Source organism: Nannospalax galili, unplaced genomic scaffold, assembly GCF_000622305.1.
Source record: "Nannospalax galili isolate Female #2095 unplaced genomic scaffold, S.galili_v1.0 scaffold305, whole genome shotgun sequence".
In the NCBI taxonomy this organism is placed as follows: Eukaryota; Metazoa; Chordata; class Mammalia; order Rodentia; family Spalacidae; genus Nannospalax; species Nannospalax galili.
Window position 1 is genome coordinate 2,177,664 of NW_008356258.1, and position 15,815 is coordinate 2,193,478.

Here is a 15,815-nt window from a genome sequence, read left to right on the forward strand (position 1 = left end):
TGTGTGTGGTGCAAGGGATTCTACCCAGGACCTCAAAGCATGCTCAGGAAGCGTTCTATTACTGTCATACGCTAGTCAATGTTTCCAGCTTTCAGCCAGCATAAACTATAGGCTTTTGAGCATTATTCAGTATACTGCTTAAGGTACAAAATCCTTAAAATTCAAATTAAGAAAAATTAAAGTCCAAATTATCTAAACAACAGAAAGGTATTTTTATAATCAGCATTTAGTTCTTTTCTAACTCTAGCTTAAGCTAGCAGAGGTCTCAGATTATTTAAAGGAGTAAAAATTCTTCCACAAAGCAGGGAAGCTAGAAGCAATGGAAGGTCTAGGACCTGAGACCAAGCACTTCTATATAAGCCTGTGTCAATTTAAATCCCTTAAGAGCTCAGCAGACCACATTTCATCTCTGCAGGGTGCCATGGTCTTGTCTTTACTGCTGCAGAGAAGCTAAGGACCTGATATACCCATGGCTGAGACCCAACCTCCTGGCTGTAGTCAATATGAACTCAATATGAACTCACCCCAGCTTGGAATCAAATGAACGAGTTTCATTCAGAATTTCACCTCCATTCTCAAGCTCATTGATTTGCCTCTGAATCTCGTAGTCTATGAAAAAGATAGTAAGTCAGTATGTTCTGATTATACCTTTTATCCTTCAGGCAGTAATTAGAAACCATTATCAATCCTTAAGTTAAAAAAAAAAAATGAAGAAGACTGTTTACAATGATCCCTCCCTTGCAGGCTGTATTTTCTTTTTGCTACTGGAAAGTGTCTTAAGAAGCTTGCCCCACCCCTCTTCCTTTTTGAGGCCCCTCAGTTCAGAGATTAACAACCCGGTACAGACTGTACAACTTGGTAGAAGAAGGGCTGGGACTGATATGCAGGTCTTGGAACTGCAGCTCTCAGACTGTGGCCTATCATAAGTTCTTATCCTGAAACTAGTAGATACGCTACAAGGGGTCCCGGCAATCCCCCCAAATTATATACAAAATACGGGTAGATGTAATGTACATTTCTGGAAAGTGGATCCAGAATTTTCATTTTATTTTCAATAGGATCTATGACCCACTAACTCCATAACATGTTCCCTCATCATCAAGCAGAACAGATAGGCTATAGCAACCAAAACACAGTCACAACTGCCAAGCTACTTTATGAACATAAACCCTACCTTGCTCAAATCCAAACACTTGAATCTGAATTTCTGAAAAGCAGCAACACCAAATGGGTCCATTTTTGTTCCAATCTCTCTCACCCCAATGTTCTCTTTGACTGACATGAAGTGATGGCTAAAAGGTCCAGCACAGTTTGAAAAAACCTGGTGGGAAAACTACAGGCTCATGGTGACAAAGCTCTGGTTCTACCTTTGTTCTCACTGTGAATACAGAATTCTGACTGCTACTCTAAAGGGCACTTTGTATAACAAAGGGAGGTTAGGGACTCCTAAAAACATGCCATGGGAGCCTTCATAAGTAATTGCAGACAAATCTTAAAATATGGTTGCCTGCTTTTCATTACCTATCCGAGGAGAAGTGGAACTTTCTTTCACATGTTCCCAGGGATACACTTGCAAGTCATGTTTCCCCTTCATATACCTAGGTTGTAAGCCTGAGTTTCTCTGCCTCACCCTTTTACGGCTTCAGCAATGGGGACTATGTTCCCTCTCAGAAACAAGAGTTTACCCCTCCCCCCTAGTACCTCTGCCCTATAAGCTATCCCTCCAACCATTTTAATGTCTGTTCTTTAAATATATGTCCCCCCGCCCCCCAAGAGTGTCTTCATTAAGGCTGCCTAATCACTTCAGGCTTGGGACGCTAAGATTTCACACAGACTACAACAATCTCTTCCATATTGTTTTTAACACTTCTCTCAGCAAGACCCAGCACTAAGCATTCCGGCTGTGGCAACTGTCAGCTGTCTTGCTCTTTGTGCACTGTTTGTTGAAGGGATACACTTTCAAGTCATTGCCTCTCTCTTCTCTAGAGGTCTTTGGCTTGTAAAACTACTTTAACTCCCAGGCTCAGTTATCGGCTTCTATGGGACTGCCTAAACAGCTAGCCTGTTCTACAGTAGCTATCATCACACATTTGTCATCGGTGAAACTCCCACAGTGTACACGCCAGTAAGATCAACCTTGACTACACAAGCACATGCAATCTATCAGCTGGAAAGGGTGAAAAGCAGAAAACATACTGACAAATTAGACCACAGCAAATCTATTAAAGGAACTTGACTTTGTAAAGAATGTGATACAAGGTGGAAGATTCACCATATTTTGTGAATTCTCCCACAGGAGATGGAATCTATTTCCCCTTCCCTTTGAGTCAGGTTTGAAGTCAAGCTGCTTTCAACAAAACGTGTCAGAAATGACACTATGTGTTCTAGAGTTGAGAACTCAAGTGAGTGGTCTTGAGGCTTCTGCCTCTATCCTCCTGGGATGCATCCACTGGCAAATACAAAACTCAGGCTGGACAAACGAAGGACAAAAAGCTACATAGATAGAGAAGCCCCATCTAGCATCCAGGGTCCCAGGTGACTGAGGGCTTCTCAGATCTTTATTTCCATTGACCTGCTGGTTTCCCAAAGCTGTAGGAATGAGCAGAGACATGTTTAGTAGAACCACCACCTGCTCCACAGAACTGTGAAAACCAAAGAGGTTACTGCAGGAGCCACTAAGCATTGGTGCCCGTTACACAGCAGAGCTGAGTGATACAAAGAACACACTAGGTGTAACAGCGGACATTCACCTATAGCTTTGGCCAAGAACCTGATGCTGTTGAGATTCTTCACTTCAGTCCGGACTCCCAAAGTCTCCCCAGGGTGATGAACAGATATATTGGCATCTACTCTCAGCTGGCCCTCTGGAAGGAAAGAACAAAAACAACTGTGTAGAAATTCTTTGAGGCAATATTGTCTTTTGGGGATGGAGGGAAGCTTTCAAGGTGAGTAATATCTAACGACTTTCTGTCTAGTGATAGCAACCTAGCTTCAGACAGCATAATTGGGACTGAAACATAGCTGTTCCCTCTGTTCACTCCAGACCAGTCATCTACAGTGTGTTTGTATATGTGCTTGTGTGTATGTGCTTGCCCTTGTGCACAAACAGAAGAGAAATTTTGGATGCATTAGCTGGAAGGATCTAGCATCTGTGTGCTAAGTGAGAAGAACAATATTATTAAAATGGAGACTTGCTCTGCAGTCTTATTCTAGTCTTAGTATCAAAGTACAGACTTGAGTTCGGGGGGAAGCCTCAAAAATGATTACTGAAACCCCTCTCCAGTGCTCTCCAGTGAAATGGGGATTTCTAAGTGTTATCCAGAGATTTATAAGGCAGTCCTTGAGAATTTACAGCTCAAGGGCATGAACTGAAACCTGAGCTCCTTCCCTCCTCCTTCCTCAGGTACTGTAATGATTTTCCTTCCATAAACACATGTCTGAAGCCTTCCTGATTGCTGTGAGGATTTGCTGTGGCAGAGACAGTGCTGTTATGAAGTGGGAATCGGTGGAAGACCAAAAGAGAGCTGACCCCACCCCTCCAGTACCTTCTTGGCCCTGGAAAGCTCCTCAGCTTAAGAGACACAACCCTAAAGAAGCAGGTGATTTGTGGAGAGGACTGAAGGCTTCTGAGGAAGACTGGGAGGTGAAAATTCCAAGACAGAAAGAGAGATGAAGACAAGAAATATCACATTTGCACTTTACAAATAAAGCTCAAATTCCATTTCCCAATCTCACGTACAATACTTTGAACAAGATGAGAGGACAAAATGCTGATTTTATTTTCCTAGGAGATTTTTTAGTTTTGTTTTTTTGAGACAGGGTCCCACTATAGAGCCCTGGCTGGCCCTGAACTCATCATCCTCCTACATTAACCTTCTAAGTAGCTTAACTTCAGGTGTGTGTCACCTTGGCACCTAGGTACATCTTTAAATTTAAAAAATATAATCTCAGGATGGGCTGAATATATTCTTTTCCCAAATGTTTCACAATAAAAGCATATTAAAATAATTAAAAGCACAAATGAATTCCATGCCAAGATAAAAGAAATAATTGGGAATGGGTTCTCTGCCACTCCCCACTACTGAACTATGGGGCTCAATTCTACACCAGGCCAAGACCGCCACCCAGGCGGTTCTGCTCCCCACTGACACCCTCAGACCATGAGAACAGTTCACCCACTCTGTGGCTGACAAGAAGCCTTTCAGCTCAGGAGTGGTTCTAGCTATGCACAGGTACTGACTTCTCAACATTTGTACACAATCCTGCAGTTGCCTGTTTTAAATCAGCTTCTGAATAAGTCATGCTTTTCTGAATCTCAAGTGCCACCTGCTTAGGAAACTTGATGTCACCTTCCACTTTCCTGTTTTCTTTGTGTTTCACAACTAAACTGTCAATTAGACCCTCTCTCCAAATATCCTTCACGTTTGTCACTCCTTCCCAATCAGCTGCTGTCACCTTTGCCTTAGGTCTCAGAACTTGAGGCCTAGGTTACTAGACCACGTTCTCAACACAGCAGGGCTTCTAGTTCAGTCCCCAACTAAGACTCTCATCCTGCCCCAGTGTGGCTTTGATCACTGATGTTGTTACCTGGAGCACAGGCAGCTCTCTGCCTTGTCTCATCTCCCGGCCTCTGCTGTTATCTAAGAGCTCTGATCCTGTTTGATGAGACCAGCATTTTCCCACCATTCATTCCATGGGGCTTCCCACATTCAACTCCTGTCTACTCCACTGGCACTGTTTTTTGAGGGGGGAACCTGTGACAGGTCTCATATAGTTCAGGCTAGCCTCAAACTTACTATGTAGTCAAGGCTGGACTTTAACTCTTGGTCCTCCTGCCTTAACCTCCTGAGTGCTGCGATTATAGACATGCATCACCATACCTGGTTTGCACTGGTGCTTTATTAGTGTTACCATCCCTCTACCTTCTCTTCTACTCAACCTCCAAGACTGCACATAAATGTTCCTCCCTTCTATTAGACACCTTTATCAGGAAGTAAGCCTCCCTGGAGACCCTCCAAGTTATTAGAATGCACACAATCTATGCCACACAACAGAGCCCAGCCCGTGACTCTGGTCTATAGCAAACTCACTCCTAAGGCCAGAACAGAAGGACCTTTGGGAAAGGGCCTGATTTTAAATTCCCTTTTGCCCCCTCAAGGACGTGGCTCTTTCACGTAGCCTCTCTTTCCCACGCCAGCCATCAATCTCTTTCTTAGCATCCGCTCTGCTATGTACAAATGTAACAGTATTTCTCATTAAGAAAACAAACAAAAGCCTCAAAACGTATTCCCGTGAGCCCAATTTCCACATCATTAGTCATTCAGCCATTTCTCCGCATTCCTTCTCTACAAACCCTCTCCAACAAGTTTGTGCACAGACTGTCTTTACTCTCTCACATCCTGTTTACTTCTAACACCAGTTCAGCCTGGCTTCTGTCTCCCCATCTCTAAAAATGCCCTTGTCAGAGGTACCACAACCTCCTGGCTGCCAAATCCAAAGGACACTAGACACATTTTGCTCTCACCTTACTCAAGTATGACACATCAACTAACCCTACCCCCTTTTTTCTTTGTTTTTCTTATGTAGCTGAGGATGGCACAGAATTTGCTATGTAGTACAGGCTGGCCTCAAACTCACAAGCCTCCTACATGCCAGGATTACCACAACCTGGCTTCCTTCCCTCTTGAAATATCTTCCTACCTCAGCTTCTATGGCCCAATGCTGTGGCTTTTCCTCCCTCTTCCCTGAACATTCAACATTCAGCTTCTACATAATTTACTCATCTCCTCCTCCCCATGAAAATCAGGACTCTCTTCTAGACTGGTGTATGGTTTTAAATATCACCTGTGTGCTCATGTTGCCTAATTCTCTCTCAGCACAGACCTCTCCTCTGAACCTTGCTCTAACCCTTACAGGTATCCCCATTATCAAGCCTGAATCCTGACTCGCCCTTTCACAAAGACAGCTTGTCTTCATCTTTCGGTCCTGGTAAGCACTACCAGCTTGCCCTTCAAGCTTCCTTGAAGGCATCCTTGCTTTCTGTCTCTCATCCCCAACACCAGACTGTTAGAAACCTTCTGTTCTTAAGAATCATCTCAAATCTACCTCTCCATCATCTCTGCCACCATCACTGTCACAACAATATCACTTTGCATCTGATCCCTTGCAGGTGCCTCTTGATGGTCTCATTTTCTCTTCCTGACCTTCTGAAATTCACTTTCCACAGAGCAGCCACAGTAGTTTTCTAAAATGTTAATCAGACTCAGTCATTCTCTTACATCCTTTCCGTGACTTCCCACAGCACTTAGAAGATCTATACTTCTGGCTGTTTCCTGAACTGTTCCCTGTCTACCTTTCTGGCTTTTTCCTAAAGTGCCTTCGGTCACCTCGGTAACCCTGGTGATATTTTCTAAACTCTTTTTCAGCCCAGGCTTTCTGCCTTAGCTAGTTCCTGGACTCATCACCTAGTTCTAGGCTGGCTGGGGCCCTGGAGCATTCGTCAGGTTTTAACTAAATGAATGTCAATTCTCCTGACTGGCCTCTAGAAGCAACATTGCCTTCATCCAAGTTATTCTGGACCGCTGCACTTCATTCATTTCCTTGAGACATTTATCATAATTATTTGGTTTTGTCTGTTAATGTATTTGTCTTCTTCAGAAGCATAAGGTCTTCCTGATAGGTACACAGTGTTTTTCAGAATCTACAGCTGGGTCTAACTCGTTGTGATTATTCCGTGAATTAAATCTTGTTTAATTGATGATGAATGCTTATACAGTGGTATTTTCCTGAACTGTAAGTAAGCAGCCTGGTTTCTGTCTCACAGTAGGGTCTTGGTAAATTCTAAAATTCTATCTGAATAGGACTAATCTACAATTGGAATCCCCTGAAAGGCCCATTAAGCTCAAAGGAAAACTTCCATAAAATGCAGAGCTCTGTGTGACCAAATCTCAATACTTGGGAGACAACTTTTTTTTTTTTAACTCAGGGAACCCTGAATTATTCACTTTTAAAAATGAAACCATCTCTCACAATTTAGAATTCTAATTTGGAGAAGGAATAAAAGCATGAATTTTAGTCTCTCCTGGAGAAGACCACACTACATAAATGTCTGAGGGAAATCATTTAGTATCCTGCAGTGTTGAAAGAGAGTTCACTAGCCTGGATTCACATATAGTATCAAACATTAACAATAGACACTCTATCCAGTGAAGACAAAAAGCCTTTTAAACAAATTAAGTTAAATTGCCTCAAGCGCCTGAAAGCCTTACCAGTCAGGTTTACTTCCACACATTCTGTCCCACTGAGGGAGGGACTTCACTCCCAGATGAGGATGTTATCAAGCTCAATTTCGACCTTCTAGAAGCCTAGATTTGTAAGAGCTAAACTAAAAAAGTACACCGCTGAGAACAGTGATAGAGTGCAGTCACATATTTCTTTCTGAAATACATTCACACAACAGAAATATAATACTGGGATAGAAAACTTTCTGCAGACAGCAGGGGCCCGAGGCTTGGGTAGGAAGGTGGGTCAAGTCCCTTCATTCTAGTTGGTGAATACTCTCAAAACTTAAAGAATAAAACCTAAGGGGAAAAAGTGATTAAAAATTTCTTGTTGCATTGCCAGGATGGAAACCAGACCTCATACATGCTAGACAGGTGTTCTACCACCGAGCTACATCCCTGGCCAAAAGTGACCAGATTTTATTGAACATATTTCATAAAACTTATTCATCCAAATGAATGGAACGCCATAGAAGCAGTACTGCGTTCCACTGTTAATAACATGCACCAGCACAGGCTTTCTGTCAGGCCCTGTGCTGTTTTATAGCCACCATTACATTGACTTTTTCTAATATGGCATTAATGACAAAGCCACCTACATATCCCTGTGGCACCTCAAGCTTGAAATGTCCCTAATAGAATCCCATATCTCCAATGTTTCTCTCCCTAGCACTACAGCTCTATGTGCCAACTCTGGGCTTCCTTTTCTTCCCTTCTACCTGTAACTATTTGGGGATGACTTTTATAAGTGTGGATGGTAAGAGTCAAGGAAATCAAAACACTTGTCCAGGTTTCTATTGCTGGAAGCCACAGGCTGGAATTTTAACTCAGGTCCAGTCTCTCTGCAGTTTTTATGCTTCACCATCCTGCTCTCTGAGCAGGCATCTATGGCATGTGTCTGGCCACCATTGTGAAGTATGGCACCATGTTTAAAGAAGAGTCACACCTGGGCTCAGTCCCAGTGTAGGCACTTCTAATGAACTTTGGACAAATAACCTGACCCAGCCCATGTGAGGCTTGTAAACAGGCATTCCCAGGAATGTTATAATGTTTAAATTACATGATAAATCATTTTTAATGAACACATACCAAACATTCCAGTTGTATATAGCGTAGCTACATACAATTGAAGCACTTAGTCAAAGGACTTCTGTACATATTCAGCTCAACACACTGCTTTGAGGATCCCTTCAACAGTGGCAACGCTTTTGCCCTGAGAAGGAAATGACTCAGACACTGGGCTGAGGTGGTCTAGGTTCACTAGCAAATCTACCTGGCGCTCACTAATGGGCAGCCCAGAACAATTCGCACTCCAGTCCTTTAGCACCAAGTCTACTAGTCTTTAGGGCCACGCCTTAAATTAAAGGTCATTCATAGGGTTTGTAGGAATCACAGTGATTTTTGGAGAATATTTAAGTTTTTTTTAAAGTGATACAGAATCAATGCTTAATGGATAACCACCCAATCTGCCCATATAGTTCATTTATGTTCTGTAGGCCAAAAAAGCACCATGAGTGATAAATGAAAACTAGAGACTTCTCTTACTAGCAATCTCACTTCTATAAAGGCAACTTGTAGCAGCTACCTTTGTGCCACTCTGTGGGAGACAGGCTTGAGCCTAGGGTGAAAGTCTTATTGACAGCCATACAGCAGGCCGGGGGCAACAGCCTGACCCAACCGCTGGAGCCATAAGGAATGCCTTCTGATATTTGCTCCCACTGGCAGATCAAGAGCCTGATGCCTAGAACTCACCACTCCCTAATCACCATCCTTGGAATTCCAAATTGCAACACTTAGATAGTGCAACAGTCAGGGTCACATGGTTTCCAGGAATCCAGGCTCTGTAATCTGAAACCCAGTATGCTAATGAGGCATCCTACCTGCTATTCTGTGATAGGATGTTAAGTCTGTTATGCTATAAGGTATCCTACTTGCTGTGCTGTGACTGGACCACTACCCCATATAAGCTTGTGCCTTCCTGCAATAAACCAGACCTGTGTCACTGAACCTCGTTTCCTGTGTCTGAATGCGGCTCTGCTGACACAGTCTCCTCACCAGCCCTGGGGTCCGGGACCGGGTAGAAGCAGTGACGACAGAAGGCGGCACTGGGTGAGCAGAAGAGCGGCCTCAGCCCAGGGCAGGCAGAAGAGCGGCCTCAGCCCAGGGTGAGCGGAGGAGCAGCCTCGATGCCCGTGAGAATGAAGAAGCGGCACCCGTGAGAACAGAGGAGTGGCCGCCGCTGGTGGTGACCGCACTACTCCAACTCATGTGGCTAAAGATGAAGGCAGAGAAGTAAGCTCAGTCTTCATATTCAATTTGTACCAGGGCTCTGAAGTTACAATTTATTGCTTGTAAGATGTCCTACATGACAAATGTGACATTAAAAATTCAAGTGGCCCTATGTAACAAGCAAACACATTATGTGACATGATAAAGGTGTTCATATTACCATGCACTGGCAGGAGGAGGAACACCATCAACAGAGTTTACCAGTTATCCACTGTGACCACTGAAATGCATGCTCTGACAATAGGATCATAAATGCAGAGCTGTATTCTGTCAGGAAGGAGTTTTTACACAGCTTCTGGGAACAGAAAATGGGGTGGGGGGAACATGGCCATGTTAACTATCAAGGGCTTAAGGCTGGACAAAAGAGCACTGGGCAAGGAACAAGAGAGAGGAGCCATGGAAACACAGACCTTACCCAGACCTGTGATTTATTTAAATAATGTGTTTCATTATGACACTTTCATACATGTATACATGTATATAATTATAATGTACTTTCATCATCCTAATGCAAGAGTACAAGTATCTCTTTGTTTGAACCTAAGATTTTTCTTAGGATAGTTTTATATATTCATTATTTTAATTGTTCAAATGAACAGAGCACAGTATGGTATTTAATTATAGATGTACACATATATCTATGTATGTATACACATACATAGTGTATAATAATCAAATCAGCGTAGTTCACATTTTATGATGGACACAAATTTTACAAAAGAGAAACAGATCTCCCCAAAGTAACAACTGGCTATGTATACCCAGCTCACAAATCAAGAATTGTTCTTCATGAAGAGTGTCCTCTTTCTGAACAAGATTAAACTGAACACACTTTGTGAGCCCTTACAGTATTTATATAGCTAGCTGGAAGAATGCAAATCTTGCCCTTTGACTTCTATAATCACAGTCTCCAACTCTGTGTCTGCAGTGTAGTTTGTGTTTTATTTTTGGTTTGGGGCTCAGAAAAAAAGAGTCCAAGGAAAAACCTAGAAAGGAAAAAAGTAGGGGTACAAAAGGCTAAATACAGGATGTGCCAGGAAGCAGAGGGGGAATGCAGAGGAGGGAGACTTCGCTGCAGCTTCTACCTGCCATGTTTGCCTGGCTGGTTCCTAGGGCTTGAAGGATCAGCTGCAACTCCCTGACAGCTGTGGCTGCCTCTTCTCCACAGCACAGGTCAGGCTCCAGGACCACTTCCAGAAGGCCAACTCCTACCAAAGAGAGCTGGGTCAGCATGACTTGTGCTTGACAGACTCATCAGCTAAGAAAGAATCCTAGGAAAACCTGGCATTAATGAAGGACCCTCAGAGTGGTTTGAGCCATGAAGTTGTTACTTTTCTCCCACTTTTCAATTTTTAACTCTGGTTTACATCTTTCAACGTCAGCTTAAGAATATCCAGCTGTGGGCCCTAGACAAGGTGGATAAGTCGGTCTGATTTTAGGGGTGAGTAATTGGCAAGCCCTGCAGTGAGCATGCTTCAGGTCAGGCTCTCCTCGGCTCTGCCAATACCAGCAGGGATGTTTTGATTTCTGTCAGTCAGGCTCAGGTTTCTGCTTTCTCAAGTGATTTGAAAAAGTCTAGAAAGGAAGAGAGGTGCTTAAGAGCCAACAGAGGAGGGGGCTGGAAAGGAAGTAGGGCTGTAGACAGGCCCCACCTACCCGCTCTGTTCAAATCGATGAGTGTCTGGGACCTCAAGTCATCGTGGAGGCTTTTGCCACTGTCCTGCTCCAACTGGATCTGCTTGATCCTCACGGTCTTGGCCATCTGACTCTGCTTCTTTCCTATGCAGACGCCGTATGTCAAGCTCCCATTGGCAGCAATCGGGAGCCTCTGCTGGGTTATCTGGTAACCTGCCTGCTCTCAAACAAACATGGGTTACATAGTCACTAGTTCAGAACTGAAGGTGGGATCCAGTTTACTTACAGTTTCACATCATAAGTTTACTTGAAACAGACTCAAAGAAACAAGAAGACAAAAAAAAAAAAGATCAGTTCATACACTGCTGTCATAATTTAACTTGGCTTCTGGCTTTTCCCATCACCCCCTTACTCACCCAAAGCCCCTTGCCCCCAATAACAATGCAATTAGCAACAAGAATCCCATTTTCCTTACTGGAGTGCCATTTTGAGAAATAACAATCAGCTCATTGTCAGGGGCCCCTAAGAGAAGAATTTATTGTTTTCATTTAGCTCATTAGCCTAAACTCTGCATCTCATTATAGAGCTCCTGCAGGGCCTCCTTATTAGAGAGTGCTGGCTAAGCATTTTGAAATCTACTTGCAACAGGGCTGACAGTAACTACCACTGAATTTCAGCTTGTTTTGATTTTGGTCTTTCAGCTAAACAATCATGCCAGCTGCCCTCCCTGACCCAACTTCCCTTGCTCCTCTAGCCAGAAAGAGTTGTGATTCCCTCGTACTCAGCTAATGGAAACCACGTAGTACTAAACTACTGATGGATATTGTGAGGACTCTTGCCCCTTCTAAATGGAAAGGAAGAATTACTTTCAAATGCACACATACATCAACACACTCTAAGAAGGCAGGTCAGTGCAGAGATTTGAAGAACAGAGAACAGCGGCTCAAACAGCTGCAATATTTGCTTAAGGTCTGGACTGTTCTAGGTATGTTGCCCTCATTTTATTGCAGCACAACCTTGGGAAGTACTACAGGTTCAGAAGGGTCAAGGGTCTTGCCCAAAGTCACACACAGATCTAGGAGATCTCCAGGCCACACTGTCCAGTCTGTTCCTCTCCCCACTAGGCCTGTCAAGGGTGTTAGAACTTTCACTGCCTCAGAAATACAAGTGGCCACATCAAATCACAGGATGCTTAATGCCATCTTAAAGGTCTCTGATTCAGTAGGTCTGGGGGGAAGGCTGGGGACTTTATGTTCCTAACAAGGTCAAGGAATTCTGACCCTGGGTGCCCTGTAATTACACTCATCTATACATATAAATTCTTGGTAGGATTGTGGGATAAAATAGCAGGACATCTTGTTAAATCTGAGTTTCAGATAAACAACAAATACTTCTTTAGTATAAGTTTGTCCCATGTGATATTGCCATTGCCCATCCTGAATGTGCCGAGCTATCTAGGCCAGAAGGTAATCAAAACATTTCCCAGCTGTGAATGTAAGTCAGCGGTACAGTATGCTTGCCTAACGTGCAAGGCCTTGGATTCTATCCACAATACCCCAAAATTAAAAATTATAAATATTTAACTCTTTTCAATCTATACAGCAGAATGTGTGGCAGCCAGAGAGGGCTGAAGCTGTGTTGGAGAACTGGGGTCCTGCTTACTTTACTTTTTGTTTACTTCTACTTATCCCCTCACCTGCTAAAATCCAATTCTTCCAAATCTGCAGTTTCAGAAGAATGAAGTGAGGCAACATTTTTGCTACTGCTCTTCTAAATCTAAAGGCGAGCCATGCTTGCCTATTAGAGCATCCAATCGAATGTCACATTATTCTCAGAAACACATTCAACATTTCAGTTTTGTTCCAACTCAATACTATGAAAAATTGGCTCTCTTTTACACTGGCATTACTTTAAGAAACTTTTTAATTTTAAGAATACAGCAGGTAAATATTGAATTTGCTGCTCAGCCAATTACTGTTTGTGCTGGATAGCTTTAGTGTCAACTTGACACACCTGGGTTGAGGGAGCCTCAATTGGGGGATTTCCTCTATTGGACTGACAGGCCCGTGACCATGTCTGAGGGGCATCTTCTTGATGAGTGATGTAGGAGAGCCCAGCCCACTGTGGGTGGTACCACCCCTGGGCAGGTGGGCCTGTGTTGCATAAGAAAGCAGGCTGAGCAGGGGCCAGGGGAGCAAGCCAGTAAGCAGCGTTCCTCCATGGCCTGTGCTCCAGCTCCTGCTTCCAGGTTCCTGCCCTGAGTTCCTACCTTGGGCTCCCTGATGAACTGTGACCTGGGAGATGTAAGATAAATAAACCCTTTCCTCCCCAAGTTAGTAGTGATCAGAGTGTTTTGTCACAGCAATGAAGAACAAACTAAGACACTGTTGTTTGTGCAGATTTCTGGCTCATGTTTCTGCTTTCTACTGGTCACTCACTGGCTCCTCGGGTGATGACAAGATGTCTCCAATGGAGCTAGCCTTCTTATTGGGAATGTCTACATATAAGAGAGGCGCTCTCATGATGTCTGCAGAGCAATGGTGGGCACTAATGGTTGCATCAGCCACAGGGCTAGTCTTTGTCCTAACAGGCAATTAGCACCAAACACTACAGCTGGGACGAGCCTGACAACAGTGGCCTCTCCTAGTCCCTGTTCAATTATGAGTGAGCTACCAGAAGCATGAGACTAGGCAAGGAGTCAGCAATCAGGACAATCGCATCCAATCTAGGAAGCATTGGGGGGCACCTGCATTCATCAGGGCCAGGCAGAACCCCCTGCTGTGATGGAGAGAGCGCTGATTGAAAACATGAGTGGTACAGCCCCTGGCCCTTGCTTCCGTCCCCCAAGGCAGGGCTGGCCCAAGACTTTAAGGGATGGAGCACAAAGCACACTTACCGGAAGGTCTGCATAGAAGTAGTGCTTCCTGTCAAATAAGGACTTCTTGTTTATGTGGCAGTTCAGTGCCAAGCCTGTCATCACTGCAGCTTCTACACATCTCCTGTTGAGAACCTGCAGAAACATCACACAACAAGCTTCTTTCAGAAGCCAAACAGACACTTCTCTCCAACACAAACAGCTTCTCTGAATATTCAATGGGGCCTGTCAACAAGTGTAGTCTCTGGGTCTCTGGGCAGCTTTGCTTCACAAGCTGGGAATCAGAAAAATAGTATTAAAAGAGCATCTAGTGCAGCAGTGGGTCCCAAGAGGCACTTAATGAACTGTCACAGCTGGGACCCTTTCCCCAATACTTGGCATTAGTTAACAGAGTCTAAGAAAGGCTCTGTAGAGCAATTACTACATGGACTAACGTCCTTTCACTCCCTCTCAAACAGAACAAGAAGCTGGTAAGAATCATTGGAAGGTACTAGTTCCCAAGAGGAGGGTCCCACGGGCACCTTAGTAAGCTGCTTCCACTTTGGTGAGGTGGGACCTGTTGAGACACAGGTGAGACACAAGTGGCTGATGGGGTGGCTTTACCAGCAGAAAAAAAAAGAACAAACTTCTAAGAATGATACAGCCATAGCCATTTCCTCAGGGGCTGGGGATGTGGCACTGCCTCCTCCAGGCCTGACCACCTCCCTCAGAGGGCTCTGGCTGGTGTTGCCCTCACTGCCCTGTGCTCTGGGCTTGGCAGGGCTCTCAAAGCTTCCAACTTCCTTTGGACCCAGGAGACAATGAGGAACTATCCCAGTCCTAAAGACAGAAACAGCTTTTATGAATTTTTAAAGTTCTAAATTAAGTAAGGACTAGACAGAATGGTAAAGAAGGAAGCGTTAAGTTCTGGAATGATGTCCAGTCCCACTTCTGTTGTGAATAGCTTTGTGCCATAGAGCCTCAGTTCCTAAAGAAGGGATCTGATATATGATAGCATTTATATCTACTAGTATATGTGGTACTTTCCAGTGAGGTCTTTTTTTACATCAACTATCTTAGTCTCAAAAGCAACCCTGTAAAGAAGAAGGAATTATTATCCCAATATTTTAGAAAATTAAGACCCCAGAAGACTTAAGAGACTTGTCCAAGGTGCCCAAAGTGATAAGCAATGAAACCCACGCATGCTGTTGCCTGGGTGGCAAGCAGAATTCCTGTAGTTCAGGGATTGGCTCTCTAGGCTGAGCTGCTGTGAACTGACTAGTCAAACAGACTTAAATTATATGACAAAACATAAGATAGATCTCTACTTACTGCCATACACCCCACCCCCCGAAAAGACCAATAAATCTCCACTAGGGACAGCATCACACTCCTCTTTCTTGGAGTCCAGGTCACAAATGGAGCCATCTCCTAGCTTCCTTTCCAAGTTCTTCCTTCCCAGGCTAATCATATTGTCAGTCTTGCAATAAAGATTTTCAAGAAAAGATGTACATGGGGACTAGTTACTGATGTGTTTACTTGCTGCTGTTTGACGTCTCACTGAACTGTTGTTATTACAATACAAATACAGTTAGTGGAGAGCCTGACCCAATGCGTCTGGTGATGGGATCAAGGCATACAGGCTGTGATGCTGGAGCTCTGGCCCTAGGCTACACTTTCTCTGAGGCTGGGCCACAGCATGGCTACTCAGACATTCTCTACCTCTCTGGTCTACATCAATTTTTGGTTGCCCACTT

At 43.9% G+C, this 15,815-nt stretch overlaps 1 protein-coding gene across 4 annotated transcripts in view; it reads right to left on the bottom strand.

Annotated features, from left to right (window-relative positions):
- The window catches only part of Gatb (glutamyl-tRNA amidotransferase subunit B), an 87,824-nt gene that overhangs the window by 42,912 nt on the left and 29,097 nt on the right, over positions 1–15,815 (bottom strand). For 3 of the 4 annotated variants that reach the window (XM_029556763.1, XM_029556761.1, XM_008854255.3), the window contains 5 exons: positions 14,101–14,214; positions 11,226–11,421; positions 10,655–10,777; positions 2,751–2,864; positions 525–609 (listed from right to left, as the gene is read on the bottom strand). In XM_029556763.1, the coding sequence (XP_029412623.1) occupies positions 525–609; positions 2,751–2,864; positions 10,655–10,777; positions 11,226–11,421; positions 14,101–14,214 (632 nt within the window). The remainder of the gene's footprint in view (positions 1–524; positions 610–2,750; positions 2,865–10,654; positions 10,778–11,225; positions 11,422–14,100; positions 14,215–15,815) is intronic. The other variant, XM_029556762.1, reaches the window with a different exon arrangement.